General features: G+C 42.6%; 2 protein-coding genes across 4 annotated transcripts in view; both read right to left on the bottom strand.

The window, feature by feature from the left end:
• The window catches only part of LOC310693470 (NAD(P) transhydrogenase, mitochondrial-like), a 963907-nt gene that overhangs the window by 246470 nt on the left and 702037 nt on the right, over window positions 1-15400 (bottom strand). The gene's annotated exons all lie outside the window — the stretch shown is intronic.
• FBN1 (fibrillin 1) overlaps window positions 1-15400 on the bottom strand; it is a 216377-nt gene that overhangs the window by 8274 nt on the left and 192703 nt on the right. For 2 of the 3 annotated variants that reach the window (XM_083475467.1, XM_083475468.1), the window contains exons 54-63: window positions 14944-15063; window positions 12988-13110; window positions 12285-12416; window positions 9644-9769; window positions 8889-9095; window positions 6820-6945; window positions 5577-5699; window positions 4768-4884; window positions 2172-2300; window positions 1648-1767 (exon numbers count right to left, since the gene is read on the bottom strand). In XM_083475467.1, coding sequence (XP_083331593.1) covers window positions 1648-1767; window positions 2172-2300; window positions 4768-4884; window positions 5577-5699; window positions 6820-6945; window positions 8889-9095; window positions 9644-9769; window positions 12285-12416; window positions 12988-13110; window positions 14944-15063 — 1323 coding nt within the window. Of the gene's footprint in view, window positions 1-1647; window positions 1768-2171; window positions 2301-4767; window positions 4885-5576; window positions 5700-6819; window positions 6946-8888; window positions 9096-9115; window positions 9274-9643; window positions 9770-12284; window positions 12417-12987; window positions 13111-14943; window positions 15064-15400 lie in introns of those variants that run through there. The other variant, XM_083475469.1, reaches the window with a different exon arrangement.

Genomic DNA, 15400 nt, shown 5'->3' with positions numbered 1-15400 from the left:
AACAGATGAATTTGTTTGTTACCACAGTTTTTTTTAAAAAGCAAACCACACACACAACTCAAAGGCCATTTGGAAACAGCAATGGATTGTTTGTGAAGTCTATAGGAAGCTTTTCCTGACAGGTATTAATGTGTCTGTTGATCTACTTGCATTTATGCATAGCTGTCAACGTCTCCCTTTTTAAAAGGGAAATTCCCTTATTCCGAATAGGATTCCTCGCAAGAAAAGGGAAAAGTTGACAGCTATGCATTTATGTGATGTCAACATAAGATCCACAAAAATCAAGTTAACATTTAAATGGGAGACCTCACTCACAGTAAGCAATCCATCTATTGCCTTGAAGTGGTGGATTAATCAAAGTTGTTATTCACAAGAACACCAAAGTAAAAAACATCAAGTCCTTAAAAATCATTTCATGGTTGAATTCTGTCAACTAAATCTCCCTAGGGCCTAAGTGGGGAAGGGCCAAATGTCGCTTAGTAGCAGAGCATCAGTTTTGCATGCAGAAAGTCCCAGCTTCAGTTATGGTATCCCCAGGCAGGGCTGGAAAGCACTCTGTCTGAGTGCCACTGCCAGTCAGTGTAGACAATGTACAGTTAGATGGACCAATGGTCTGATTCGGTATAAGGAACCTTCCTAGATGTATCCATATTACATTGGATGACCTTCACTGTGCCCACCGGCTGTATATTGGATGCACAAATAGCCTATGCAATCTAATGCAGATGAGCACCATTCTGGGCTGAAATTATGGCGCTTCTGTGTGCACTCTGTCCGAAGCATTTTGGGGTTAGCTCATTTACAAAGATATGTACAGTGGTGCCTCGCAAGACGAAAAGAATCCGTTCTGTGATTCTCTTCGTCTAGCGGTTTTTCCGTCTTGCGAAGCAAGCCCATTGACGGATTAGCGGATTAGCGCTATTAGCGGCTTATCTGCTGATCGGATCAGCTGATAAGCGGCTTAGCGGCTTAGAAAAGGGGGGGAAGGGAAAAACCAGCAGGAACTCGCAAGACATTGTCGTCTTGCAAAGCAAGCCCATAGGAAATTCGTTTTGCGAAGCACCTCCAAAACGGAAAACTCTTTCGTCTAGCGAGTTTTCCGTCTTGCGAGGCATTCGTCTTGCGGGGCACCACTGTACTGTCACCAAAATTGTTCCTCTGATGGCATCAATGGCAATGTTCACATAAATGGCTAAGGAGTGAGTGACAGATAACTAATGGTGCACTGGGCTTCTCAGGTGAGTAAAGGAGCTTGTTCTGTAATATTCAGCTACTCACAAGGACATGTAGACCCATTGTTGCCTTTTATAGGACTGCACACAGCAAGGGTTGCCAACAGCACCCACAGATACACATGCACTAGCAGAGGCATTCCCTGGCACCCACAGTGTCCCTCCCCAAAAATTATGCTTGAAAGAAGCATTCTGTTATAGGCAATAGAACAGGCTGCAGTGTGTGTGTGTGTGTGTGGTGTGCATGAGAGTTTCTTAATTTGCACATGTGCCCCTGGGCCCACCAAAATTGCTGACCCAGTGTGCAGAAATTTCCTCTGAACCTACTGAATTAAGACACAAACAACAATAAAAAATACCGCAATCTAACCCCATAACTATCTTGTCTCCTCTGACAATAAGAAAAGAGACTTGCCGACACACTGGTTCCACTGGTAATGCTGGAGATATCCTTGTGGGCAACTGCACCTGTATCCTCCAATTATGTTCTGGCAACCATGTTGGCATCGATGATTCCCATCACACTCATCAACATCTATAAAACGAAAGTACATTTCTGAATTATTTCTCTCGTCACTAGGAAAACCTGTATCATAATCAACTCCACAAATATTTGCTTGTATCTGTGGGTATGCATTATAGCGTAAGAGTTACAGCTTTCCCCGCATGCATTGATTTAACTCACACTGGGCAGTATCATCCTTTAAATGGAAAACAGCTGTCATTTAATGACAGGGTGTCATGCCTTTCCCACTAAAGGCAACTTAACCAATTTTCTACAAGGGAAGCCCCTGCCGTGATTTCAAAATGTTTTGTGTAAGCCCAAGAGACCCCCAAGTTGCTCTTGGGGATTACATCTACTGCCTATTTACATGGGATGCATTAATCACACAGTAACAGATAAAAGAATAGTAGACCACATGTGTCCAACATCTGTACCTTCACAGCTGGCTCCAGTCTGGTCAAGGGCAAAGCCCCGCTGGCATTCACAACTAAAGCTTCCAGGTGTGTTTTGACAAACACCTTTAGACCCACAAAGATTGACATCCGTGGCACATTCATTGTTATCTGAAAGGAAAATAGGTGGGAGAAGTCAGCGGGTTTGCTCAATTTTTGTTCATCTTGAAAATGACTACTAAAAAACCTCTATTGTGAAAAGCTCTCATCTCAGAATACAGACTCATTATTCGTCTTTCAAACCATGGAAAACAAGGTAAGTGTACAGGATTTATAACAAGTATGGTCTGAGAAGATATTTTCATTGGATCTTTACAATGACAGCAACATAGGCCAGATATATGTCATATATTTGAAGCACATTCAATGCACGTTTAAAGCTCATAGTTCCCCCAAAGAATGTTGAGAACTACAATTTATTTAAGGTGATAGAAATTGTTCTGTGAAGCGGGGACAACTACAGTTCCCATAATTATTTTGGGGGAAGTCACGTGCTTTTAATGTGCATTGATTGTGTTTTAAATGCAGTGGGGAAATGTATGGTTTAGATCCGGTGAGCATGAGGCTGGATTCAAGATCCATCTTAGAGTATTGGGTGAAATTCAGGGAGAAACACCTATGCATTATATTTAAGGGTAAACATAGAAAGCCAATGTTTAGAATTCATATTTTACAAGTGGAATGCTGCACTTAAGTTGAAAAAATTATGGTAATATGTAAATGAAGATGTGGAATACTTAATGTATTGGATTTATGCAATTATGTCGCTTTAAGAATGTTCAATTCTAATTGTCTGCACCCGCCCCGTTGTAGGGGTTGCTTCTATATAAGCATAGTTTTAATGGTTATTGACATTGAGTGTCTTTGACTGGCAACTTCTGCGTTCCTGAGGACTACTTTCTACTTTCGGGTGAAAAAACCCACTGAGGAATTTCCTGGAAACCTTGTCGCTGAGGAAGCCCAATGGACGAAACAAGGGTGTATCCTGAGAACTACTCTACCATTAGCTGCCTTTTGTTACTAATTAGTTCCATTTGTCACACTTTCATAGGATGATGCAGAAGGTAGTTTTGCATGTTACACTTCTAAGATGTAGGACGATGCAGAAGGAAGATATCAGCATGAAATGGCATTGCCAATAGGAACTGCATTGTAATCTTTGGGCTTGATAATCCTTGGACTTTACGATACCAGTACATATAGAAGATATGATATGTTGCCATCAGGAACTGTGCTTTTTGATATGACAATTAAAATTACAGTTTTATTACATATCATGTTATGTTACTTTACAGCTAGTTACGTATGTGTTGTGGTGTTCAAAAGATGGTTCACGTAATGAGGTAATAGTGGTGTTTGTTGATTTATTCTATAAGTGGCATATTACAAAATGTTGCAGCATGCAGTGCTCCTGTTCAGGGTTCAGCCAGATGGCCATGTTTTTTTCCATTTATCCCTTTCCCCAGTTTTCCATCCCTCCCCCAACAGCATCCTGTGGCCAGTTGGGAGCCTGTGGTCAAATCTTCCCTGTGGACAACTGACAGTTGAATCATAGAATTGGCGCGTCGGAAGGGGCATGGTGGGTCATTTAGTCCAACTCCCTGCAATGCAGGAATCTCAACCAAATCATCCATGACAGGTGGCCATCCAAGGTCTGCTTAAAAACCTCCAAGGAAGGGGAATCCACCATCTTCCAAAGGAGCCCGTTCCACTGTTGAACAGCTCTTACTGCCAGAAAGTTCTTCCTGATGTTTAGTCAGCACCTCCTTTCTTGTCCTACCCTCTGGAGCAGTAGAAAACAAGCTTGCTCCATCTTCCATGTGACAACCCCTTAGATATTTGAAGATGGCTATTATATCTCCTCCTGGTCTGCAATTCATCTATGACTAGGATTTGTCAAATCCACTTGACATGCTGCCTGTGGCAACTAACCATATCCTGCTCTAAGCTCCTCTCCCATCCTCTGGATACTCAACACACTGCCAACAATTTGAGTTTTACAGAAGCCACTGGAGTGTGTTGTTTCTGCCTCCCAACATAAAAGCAGATTATGCTTTCCATTTCGTACGTTCTCTGCAGTTCCCTGAGACTTTGTGGGGGAAGGTTTCCCCAAGTGCTCTGCATCCGCCACAGGAATTGGAGGAGGGAAAGGGTTGGTGGTGACCACAAATAATGTCTGGCTACTTAGGCAAGCCCAAACTGTGGACCTCTGGCTATGCCTTTGCCTATAAAAAGTATAAATCCTCAATAGCATCCATTCAAGTGGCTGTAGGAAGTGAAAACTGTTGGACGCATTTGAGTTGTATCATCACAAACACTTCTTTCTTCCTTGATAGGTCAAGTGATGGAGAAAGATCCAGACCAGTAATCAGTCAGCTATGAATATAATAGAGGAAATATGTAATAGGAAAATGCAGAAAAGTCTTGGCCTTTCGGCCATGTAGTCTGCTCTAGATTGGTGTTGTGGCCAATCTAGTTGCCAGCCATTGTCATATATTATGATATTGTAGTGTGTGCAGCAGCAATGGCTGCAAGACAGAAAAAAAACAAATAAATCTCAATCTTCTTTGTTACTCACCAATACACGCTGAATGATGTTGAGTAAATCCGGGGGGGCATTTACAAGTAAAGCCCCCAATGGTGTTGACACAAAGGAACTGGCAGTTGTGCTGCTTGGTTGCACACTCATCGAGATCTAAAAGGAAAATATACACTTTTCAATTTCTCTTCTTCATCAAGGCAAAGGAGCAGAGTGAACCATAAGATGTAAATCCAGCCAAGCAGAAAGTATCAAGGAGCATTGCCCTTGTCACTTTTGATGGAACATTCTTTCTATTCTTCTGGACCTGGTAAAATTTATTTATATAACATTTTTGTGCCATTGTTCAACTCTAAAAAGAGCCCCCAGGGTGGTTTACAACAGTGAAGTATCAATACAATTGAACAGAAAATTCAAAGCCAAAGCAATTCACTGCCACATTTATCTCAGGAGCGTGCATTTGATTAGTTGCGAGTGCATTCACATTCAAGATTGCTTCATATTATCCTCTTAGAATGCACTCAACTATGAGCATGTTAGGGGGATGCGGAAAAGGTGTTTGTTTTCCATAACACAAATTCTGCATGTGCTTGTGTTGTTTCTTGTTTATGCTTAGGGTCTGCAACTGGGGAACCCAAGGTAAAATTGAGGCCAACAACAGCCTCTATCTGTTCCCTTACTTGCCAATTTAAGGGGGGGGGGGAGAGGCGAAGAAGCTGGCAAGAGAGCTTACTGTCAGCCACTTTATCCCTTTATTCCTTCTCAAAATACCCTTGCAAGTAAACTAGGTCTTTACTACACGCATAGATACACCTTTCAAACAATATCCTCATACGAGCAACTTTTACCTTTGCAGCTTCTCCCATCCTCCTGCAAAATGTACCCTTTTGGACATGAGCACTGATAACTGCCCTCTGTATTTTTGCAGATAAAATTGCAAGGCTTTGGAGACAGGTTGCACTCATTCAGATCTAAAGTAAAACAAGACAAACACTTTTCGTTTATATTAATAGCGTTGTGGTATTAATAATTACTGCCCCCCCCCCAAGTGACTGATTAAATTTATATGCTGCATTTCAGTATACTAGCAGGTCAATTTACAAAATATAAACACGGATCATCAAAATACATTAATAACTGCCAACATATGTCCGGATTTTCCTGGATGTTTTCCTGATTTCTGCCCAAACACTGCTGCCAACCGCAGTATTCCGGATATGTCCAGGAAAATGGGACATATGGCAACCCTACTTCTACTAATTCTTCTAAGAAAAGCATTTTTACATTTGCATTTTACTCCTCGGGAGCTGCACGGCGAAGTGATGATTGGATTGCACGAAATGTTCTTTTCATTACTTTTTCTTCCCTGCTTTGAGTTCTTGTAAATTGCTACAAGTTCAGCTGTTACTGGCTTCTTGGCTTTTCTCTCTTTTTTTCTTGACTACTTTATATCCTGCTGCTGTGTCACCTAGGCAAGATGCAACCTTCTAATTTGGAGTGGGAAGCTTCTGGTTCTCCAGATGTTGTTGGACCATAATGCTCATCATCCATCAATGGCAATGCTGCCTAGAACTGATAGCTACACCTGGAAGGACAGTCTTCCCCACCCTAATCTAGACAATTCCTTCTATTCCATAAAACACTTCTTTTATAGCGGCTTTTCTCAATCACCATTCTCGTGCATATTTTGAAAACTGCTATCAGCTCCTTTCTCCTCATGAGCCCCCATGTCATCTACACTACAGCCTTTTCAGGCCTTTAAGGCCATCACTTGAGAGCCACCTTAAAATGTAAGCATGTGTGAGGTTACCCACACAGATTTGAGCACGGCAAAAGTTGAGAGAACAGGTTTGTGGTGGCATGGTGAAAAGCACCTAAGCTACATGGGAAGGCCCTCAAAATTCATTTACCAAAGAACCTGTGACCTCTCAAAGGAGGTTGAATTCCAGCTTCCATCAGTCCCAGCCAGAATGGCCAATGATCAAGGGTGATGGAAGTCACTGTACGGAAACATAGTTCCTCACCCGTCTTTAACAGAAAGGAAAGATAAATAAAATGATTATGTCTGCATATAAAATGAGAGAAACCTACCTATACAAAGTGTGCCTGTTATATCTGTAGTATAGCCCTCTTTGCAATTACAGCGGTATGATCCTCTCTCGTTGACGCATTCTCCATTCCGGCAAACATCATGAATAACCTTGCACTCGTCAATATCTGAAATTCAATAAATAGGACTATAGAGAAGGCAAAACAAAAGGGGGAAAACTGCATACCTGGGTTCAGTGCTACTCTTGTGCTTTTGCAGGAGACAAAAGTAACTTATCAGTGAAGAGAAAAACATTGATCCTACAATTTACAATGATTGTATATATAAAAAAAGGAAAACTGGCGATTTCATGTGATTTCACAATGAAGAAAGAAACCTCAAAATGAGATGGAACTAATGGAGCAACAGCAGATCTAGGAGTTGTCAATTAATGCTGACCTTTCCACTTGGCTCGCGACCCAAGTACTGTTTTGAGCCATAGTCATTACATTTATTCTCCCAGCTAGACGTGGGAATCACATAGTGTGCTTTATGACCATGTTCTGACCCGTAGGCCATTTTTTCACTTCCTCCTGCCAGTCTGAACAGCAGGAAGGCAGGGGAGGGGAAATGTGCAAATAACATTATTGTAAGGGACATTCCTGCATAGACACTGTTGGACATACCAGTGGATAAACAGTCGAAGCAATAGAAACAAGCTGAAAGACCAATACCTACGTGAGCTAGATACCCCCAACACAAACACATGCACTTACTTGCAATGGCCATTATCACCCAAAGTCTCCTACTCTATCTGGCTCACCCATACCCTCTTCTGCTACTCCATGTTACATTGCCTATTGCTCAACTGTTTCTGCAGCACTGGATCTTCTGTTTTTCCCTTGGCCTTTGCTGTTCCTGAACTACAACAGCATGTGGGAAGGGAAAGCTTTTTGGTTGGCTGCTTTGGTTGGTACATAACAGGGAGGCTAGATCCTGAAAGAGAAATTGCCCTTTCCACGGTTTGTTTGGTTTTTTTGGGGGGGGGGTTGCCCTAAGACAGGGGTCTGCAACCTTTAAGACAAAAAGAGCCACTTGGACCCATTTCCGAAGAAAAAAAACCTGGGAGCCGCAAAACTCGTCATTATAAAAATAACGTTTTTGTCACTTTTTAAATTATTTCTTTGTTTGACCCCTCAGAATTAGTCCTCCTCATAGAAATAAACGTTAAATTAACAAGTTACCTTTTTGTGTGTGTGTGTGTGTTCTTCACTCCCCTTCAAAACAGTGACCAGCGTACATGCCCCCTTTCAATGCAGTGACCAGCGTACATGCCCCTTACAATGTAGCGGGCGGGCGGGTGGGAAGGTGACGTCAGGACGGCACGTGACTAACGCATGCACCGCCCCCATGCGACGTCACAGCCAGTACAGCGCCCGCCACAGTGGGGAGTGTCGGGGCGCACAATGCGCCTCCTCCCCTCGCTAGTATCCACCCCGGAGCCGCGGCAAAGGTGTAAAAGAGCCACATGCGGCTCCGGAGCCGTGGGTTGCCGACCCCTGCCCTAAGACCAGCTTGGATTGCATGGAAGAAGCAGTCCTTCTTCTGCCTCAATCCTCATTCACTTGAGTCTCAAATACCAGGGTTCATCTCCCCTTGGCTCCCCAGGGCTCATCTAGCAGGAAAGAGAAGAGTAGCAGGTGAACTAGTTAAGCACATGGGGAGCTGAGAATGGGCAGGCAATGCTTAACCCCAGAAATTATTTCATAGCTTGGTGTTTCGGTACTTTAGTCAATGAAACCTGCTACAACTTGGGCCAAACTACATGTTACATACGAGTGTTTGGTGACCTTTCAATTAAATAAAAATAAACGAAAAGCCACTTCAGGAGGCAATTTAGGGTGGCTAAACTGCTGCCATGGGAAGGGTCAAGTGCACCCTTGGCTTCATTGTTCTCAGCTAGACCTTCTCAAAACAGTTGTTTGTTTTTTTTTAAAGGCTGATGTGCTACTGTCCTATGAACTTCAGGGCCCTATGAACTTTAGGCATGTGGCTCCATGCCACCTAGCTACAAATTAAATGTCTAGTCGAATTGATATTTTTGGTGCTTAAGTTTCTTAAACAGTCATACCGTCGCCACTGGTTGTAAATCCACGGCCAAGAGGACAAAGTTTTTTAAAAGCTACAGTGCCCAGGAAGGGGCAGATCTCACAGTTGGGTCCCCATCCACGCCCGCCATCACAGCAGCATTCAGATTTGGTCACAGGGTTCCTGTTGCTCGATCCAATCTGGCACATGCTCTGTAAGACTTCAGTGAAGCAATAGCCTTCTCTCTTGTCTGCAAAGCAAATGAACGTCTTTTGCAAAACGCTGACAAAGAGACTCTGATTTTGGGGGGCAGGACAGAGGGAGACAGGGACTGAAGCAGGAATATAAGAGAAAGAAGGGCATACTTAGCCATATTTAGCAACAGGGAGAATTAAAACCAGGCAGCAATAAGAAAGAGGACATTAAGTCTGGAAGAAAGAAAGAAAAGACATTGAGTGAAGAATCCAAAGAAAGAAATAATCAGAGTTAGAATATTCCAAAGAATTGTTAGGTAACAACAGAACAATTCAATGCTTGATAACATAAAAACAGAAGCAGATTAATAGCTAGATTCACACAATTCTGGCCCTCCTAAAGTTGTGTAGATAAATATTTGAAGTAATGTACCCAGTAGTTCCCTATAATGACAGCTGAACAGCCAACACAGTAAATTTCAGCTGAATTGAACATGCTCAGTTAACAGATTTTGTGATAGTAGGAGATCTCACTAATAAGAGATAAAAAAACATTTACTGCTCTGACCCATTCCACTGCACTTTTATCTGGCCCCACACCTACCTATGCATTCATTCTGAGCTTCGTTGACGGTGAAACCATCATGGCATTCACATTTGTAACTTCCTTGTGTGTTTACGCATCGCCCATGTTCACACAATCCAGGTTTGGTTTGACATTCATTCTCATCTGTATATTTTTAAGAATATGCCACAAAATTATCACCATTAGTATTTCCACATCTACCTGAAGATGCACATAACTGTTAACTTGATTCGAAAGCAATATATATTTATAGGAAGATTTTTAAAATGCAACAAAAATACCTGACTTTTCATTTAAACTATATTCACCATGAGTGTTCAAAAATGGATCGAAATATACAATTACATTTGTTTCCTATGACTTTCCGCAGGACAATATGTATTGATGCTTTATTATCTTAGGGTCAAACCAGATGAATTATTGACAATCTGTGGTCAGATCTCTTATCTCTTTTAATTTATTTTAAAAGCAGATGGGTGGCGGCTGAACTGGATCAATCCCAGGCCCAGATGTCATGCTCCCCAATTCCCCAACCCTCTGAAAATTAAAAGACAACTGAGACTTGTTTGGATCGAAACAGGCCACAACTTTATTGAATACAGATGAAAGAGGTTTGGCTTGGGCATGGGGCAATCAAAATACTTCTGGTCCGTCTGCCAGAAGTGACGCACAGGTCAATCTGAGCAGGGGTTCCCAAGGCTTACATCAAATAGGGTGACCCCCACAGGGACCACTGTCTAGGGGAGCATCATTGGCCATGGTCCCCAACTGGGTGTGAGGACATGGCAACTCCCCCCAGACCCCTTTAACAGGATACCCCAGCGTCTGGAGGTGCAGGCAGAGAGTACAACCTCCCCTCCATCCATGACAAGGATTGCCCCAATGCACAACCTAGTTGTGATGATTCCCAGGAGGTAGGCAAAACCACTGGAGCCAATTTGCCTGGTGGACAAATTCCTACCCGGCCCCAAAATATGGCAACCACCGTAGCCACAGCAAGGTCATTGACCAGCAGCTTGAACCAAGGGAGGGTGGGGAAACTGACAAAGGTAAGGGCTCCAGGTGCGGGCCTGGAGGAGGAGCCAGGGAGCGGACCTGAAGGAAGCCTTCCTGCTCTGTCAGCTCTGCCCCTTGGTCCAGCCCGTATCCAAGCCTGCATCCCCATTTGCCAATCCTGAGTGCAGGCTAGGATCTGGCTCCTGACAGGTGGCGCGGGCTATGCCCACGCCTCCTATCCGGACAGGATGCTGATCCTGAGATCCCTCGCCTTGGAGGAGCCTTTGCTGTCCCGCAATGCCACAGCACCAAGAGGGTGAGCGGACTTAACACACTACCATATTATTCAAAGTAATATGAAGAGATATGGTAGATTCAGCTGCAGATTTCCAGCACTTAATCTAGTTTTGCCCTTGGATGGCTAAGGATCTTAACTTATTCTCTGGTGCTTTCATGGCACATTACAATACATATTTTCTGCTCTTACGAGCTTTACTAGGCACTGCACTGTTGTGCTTTACATGCTTCTTTCCACACTGTAAGGACAATAAACTAAGCTAAGGGTTTATCCTACGCCTCCACTTTCCCCCCCAGGGAAATCCAATCTTTAGTGCTGAATCGGAACAAATGGCAATTGGGTTTTCCACAGACTGCTGTTTGTTCTGATTTAGTGCTAAAGAGCAGATTTTTTTGGAAGAAAGTGCAAACCCACTGGGACCTGTGCCTAGAAAGCACAGAGCAAGCAGAAAACCACTCAGGCCTGTGCTTTTTGGCAGGAGACAAGCAGAAGTATGGAAAAACCCTACGGTTCATGCTAAATGACAGATCACTCACATGGGAGAGGAAGTGTCACCCAAGCTCTGGGTACACTTTTCAATTGTGATTTCTTGAGTGGCCTGCTACCCAAGTATCAAAGGATGACATGTTCACAAGTATAGCAAGAACAAATCAGAAATATGAACCAACCATGCATAATATTTGCATTTACGAGGAATTATCCTCTGGAAATCCAATTACAGAAACTGGTCATTTAGGCTTCATTAAACACTATGTGCTGTATTAGTTGCTCTTAGGTCCCACTGAAATCACTGGGATAGGTAGTCATAACTTAAGTCCTGTTGCTTTAGTTAGTCTAACTATTTTAAAGGTAAAGGGACCCCTGACCATTAGGTCCAGTCGTGACTGACTCTGGGGTTGCGGCGCTCATCTCGCTTTATTGGCTGAGGGAGCCGGCGTACAGCTTCCGGGTCATGTGGCCAGCATGACTAAACCACTTCTGGCGAACCAGAGCAGCGCACGGAAACGCCGTTTACCTTCCCGCTGGAGCGGTACCTATTTATCTACTTGTACTTTGACGTGCTTTTGAACTGCTAGGTTGGCAGGAGCAGGGACCGAGCAACGGGAGCTCACCCCATCGCAGGGATTCGAACTGCCAACCTTCTGATCTGCAAGTCCCTGGCTCTGTGGTTTAACCCACAGCGCCACCTGCGTCCCTATTTTATTTTATTTTAACTATTTTTGCTTGGTTCTAATCCCTGTCTCTATATAGCCAGACAGAAAAAAAATTCCGGAATCTATTATAGTTAAGTCATGTTTCTACCTAGACATTAATCTGAAATCACCATCTGACATTAGAATTTCTAGGAGATTCATCGTCACTTACCCATGCAGCCTTCACCATCTGGTCTGCGCTGAAATCCTGGCCCACATATGCACATGTATGTGCCTATCAGGTTTTTGCAGATCATTTGCTTTGAATCACAGTCGTGAATTCCATTTTCACACTCATTCTGATCTGAAAGATATATGCATCGTTGGCAGAAGGTTGGTGAAAGATCAAAATAGCTCATTCTTACTTTTCAAAAAGCAAAAATGTAAGAACAACCAGTGACTCTGTCTCTGTAACCTTTTGGGAATAAGTGTGTAGATCAGAAAAAAGCGGATAATCTGTGTTCAAGCTCTGTGTTATCATTTTTATGCCGCTGAATCTGAACAGAGGTAGTTACACTCCTCTCTTTAGATCAGATTTATTTGTGGGGTGTGGCCATCTCAAAGACACTCTCACAATATTTGTTTATCAGTGGTACTAATGATCCAGGTTTTTTGAAAACAGGGTAGGGGAGAAATATTTATATCACACTGAGCTTCTTGGAGGAAAGCTGGGATATAAGCGAAATGTATGTATGTATGTATGTATGTATGTATGTAATGTATTAGTATTCTACTCTGCTTTTAAGAAGAAACTTTTTATGATTATGCCAAAACAGGTCTGGAAGGTGAAAGTAATTAATCTTCACCCCCCGCCCCCCGAGAGGAGACTTTGACTGACAGTATTGTATAATTAACAGAATTTCCAGGAACCCTACCTTTGCACATTCGCTTGTCTTCTCTGAGGACGTAGCCTGCAGGACATTTGCATTCATATGATCCAAACGTGTTCACACATCGGAAGGCACAAAGAAGAGGATTCTGTGCACATTCATTTACATCTGTATAAACAAACATAAAAACCAGATCCAAAATAAACAATTATTTTTTTAAAAAAGCACCTAAAAATGGCTTTACTCCTTTATGCCTACTCTGCTGCAATTAAGAAACAAAACAGATTTTAATGTTTCTACCAAGGGACCTTAAGGGCTCCCTTCTTCTTAATCCTTTTCAGAAAAGCATGGATTTGGGCTCATGCTGTACCTTTCTCCTGGCTCAATGTGCCCTTCAACCATCTAGGGCACCCAGTAAGTTTTCAAACTTGCAAGGTATTGATGCTACTCATTTTTATTTTTTTCTGCATCTCTGCTTTCTTAAGATTGTCTTTGCCCAAACATTATATCTATCCTCACTCATCTCTCTCTCTCTCTCTCTCTCTCTCTCTCACACACACACACACACACACACACACGCAAAATTCCTATGGTCGTATCACCAGGCTCCTATTAAAGAACATGTAAAAACACATCACAATTTGAAAACTTAATAAGTCTAGCACCTTATTTTTCTAGAAAAAAAGCACTGCGTATTAGCATTTACAGTGGGATTATCAGTTGGTGCAAGATTTTTGAGATTTAATTTTGACAGAAATGACAAATATTACTAAAGAAACTATTGCTTGTTGTCCGAAATTATTGCTACTGAATATTTTTGATGATACCAATGTAAATATATTGTCAAAAGAATTGGTCCTATATATGATCTTGGTTCTACTCAGAGTAGGACAAGTGCTGGATACAACCTCAAGTCATTTCCCCAAGGTGTTATTCTATGCCTCAGAAGATAAACCAAGATTTTGCATACTCATGGAAATCAGGTTCCTGGAGGTTTCATATACAAATTGGGATACTGATGTAAGCATGCATATTACAGCATCCCAGATAAAAGGAGCCTTGAGAGATGCCATTTCCAGGGTGTCTGATGTTCCTGAGTACTCATGAATGCTGCAAAGCTATATGTCTCAGAGTCCCTGCAGAAAGGCCGCAATTACCACTGAAAAGTTTAGTTTGGAGTAAAAGAAAGAGACTGATGGGAGCTTGCGAATGTGTTTGGGTGGTAACAGAGGATGTTTGGGGCTCATTAATCTGAGATGTCATCAGAAAGGCAATTGAGTTTCTGAATTTTGGAACTGGGCTTGGGGTGGGTGGGTGGGGGAGCTATTAACTGAGTCCAAATCCCAATCAAGCTCCTCAGAGTATGCCTATTAGTACCATTAAGGACTAAAACACTTCTCAACACTGGCTCCGGCCTGGTGGAATGCTCTGTCTCTTGAGACCAGGGCCCTGTGGGATCTGATTTCTTTCCACAGGGCCTGTAAGACAGAGCTGTTCCACCTGGCCTTTGGCTTGGAGCCAATTTGATACCCTCCCCCTCTTTCTTTTTTCTTTTTCCTTTCTCCTCCTGTGATGAGGCTGCATTTTAATATTTTAATGTATTTTAATCTTGTTTTTAAGTTGTATTCATTCAACTTGTTTTTATTATTGGTTGTTAGCCACCCTGAGCCTGGTCTTGGCTGGGGAGGGTGGGGTATAAATAAAAAAATATTATTACTATTATTATTAAAAATATGAAGAAATCCCTATACTCAACTTGCACTTTTTCCTTTTTCCTCCTTTCAACTCATGAATCTGCTGTCTTTATTTCATTCTAAACTCACGCAGCTGTGGCTTTGCCCTATGCCTAGAACAAAATATTGGACTTACTCACTACTTGGTTATTTCACTCCTTCTCACTAATGAGAACAACAGCCTGCTGAAAAGCATGGATGTCAGGACTGAGCATGCCTTCTGAAGAAGCCGACTCAGTCCTTTCTGGAAGGAGTCAATGGCACTCACCTTCGCATGTCACCATCGGTCCTGGCTCAAACCCTTCCTCGCAAGAACATTCGAAACTTCCAATAATATTCGTACAAGTTCCGTTTCCACATGGGTTTCCTACAGAGCATTCATCAGCATCTGGAAACATGAAAAACAAATGCACAGTATGTCATAAAAGAGTCTGAAGCCTGCAACTCCAGCAACCTGCCAGATCTTGAGATTCACAGAGGACAGGATTCAATTAAATTGTTATGCGTGCAGAACTGGGTCTGCTGATGCAAGGAGACTTTTCTACCTCTCCTCCCACTGTGTCCCCTAAATCTGCTCTGGAGGTTTAGGAGGAAACTCAGAAAATATTGAGGGGAGTTTGTGGGGACGAGAAGAGGGAAAGGTCCTGATGCACAAGTGGACCTCATTTTCTGCAAGCACACACCTACCCAAATATTCATTTGAGAACAGCAAAATGCATTTTGCA

Source organism: Podarcis liolepis, assembly GCF_965112155.1.
Source record: "Podarcis liolepis genome assembly, chromosome: 14".
NCBI lineage: Eukaryota > Metazoa > Chordata > Lepidosauria > Squamata > Lacertidae > Podarcis > Podarcis liolepis.
The sequence above is the reverse complement of the archived record's forward strand: the minus strand, read 5'-3'. Positions and strand labels throughout refer to the sequence as shown.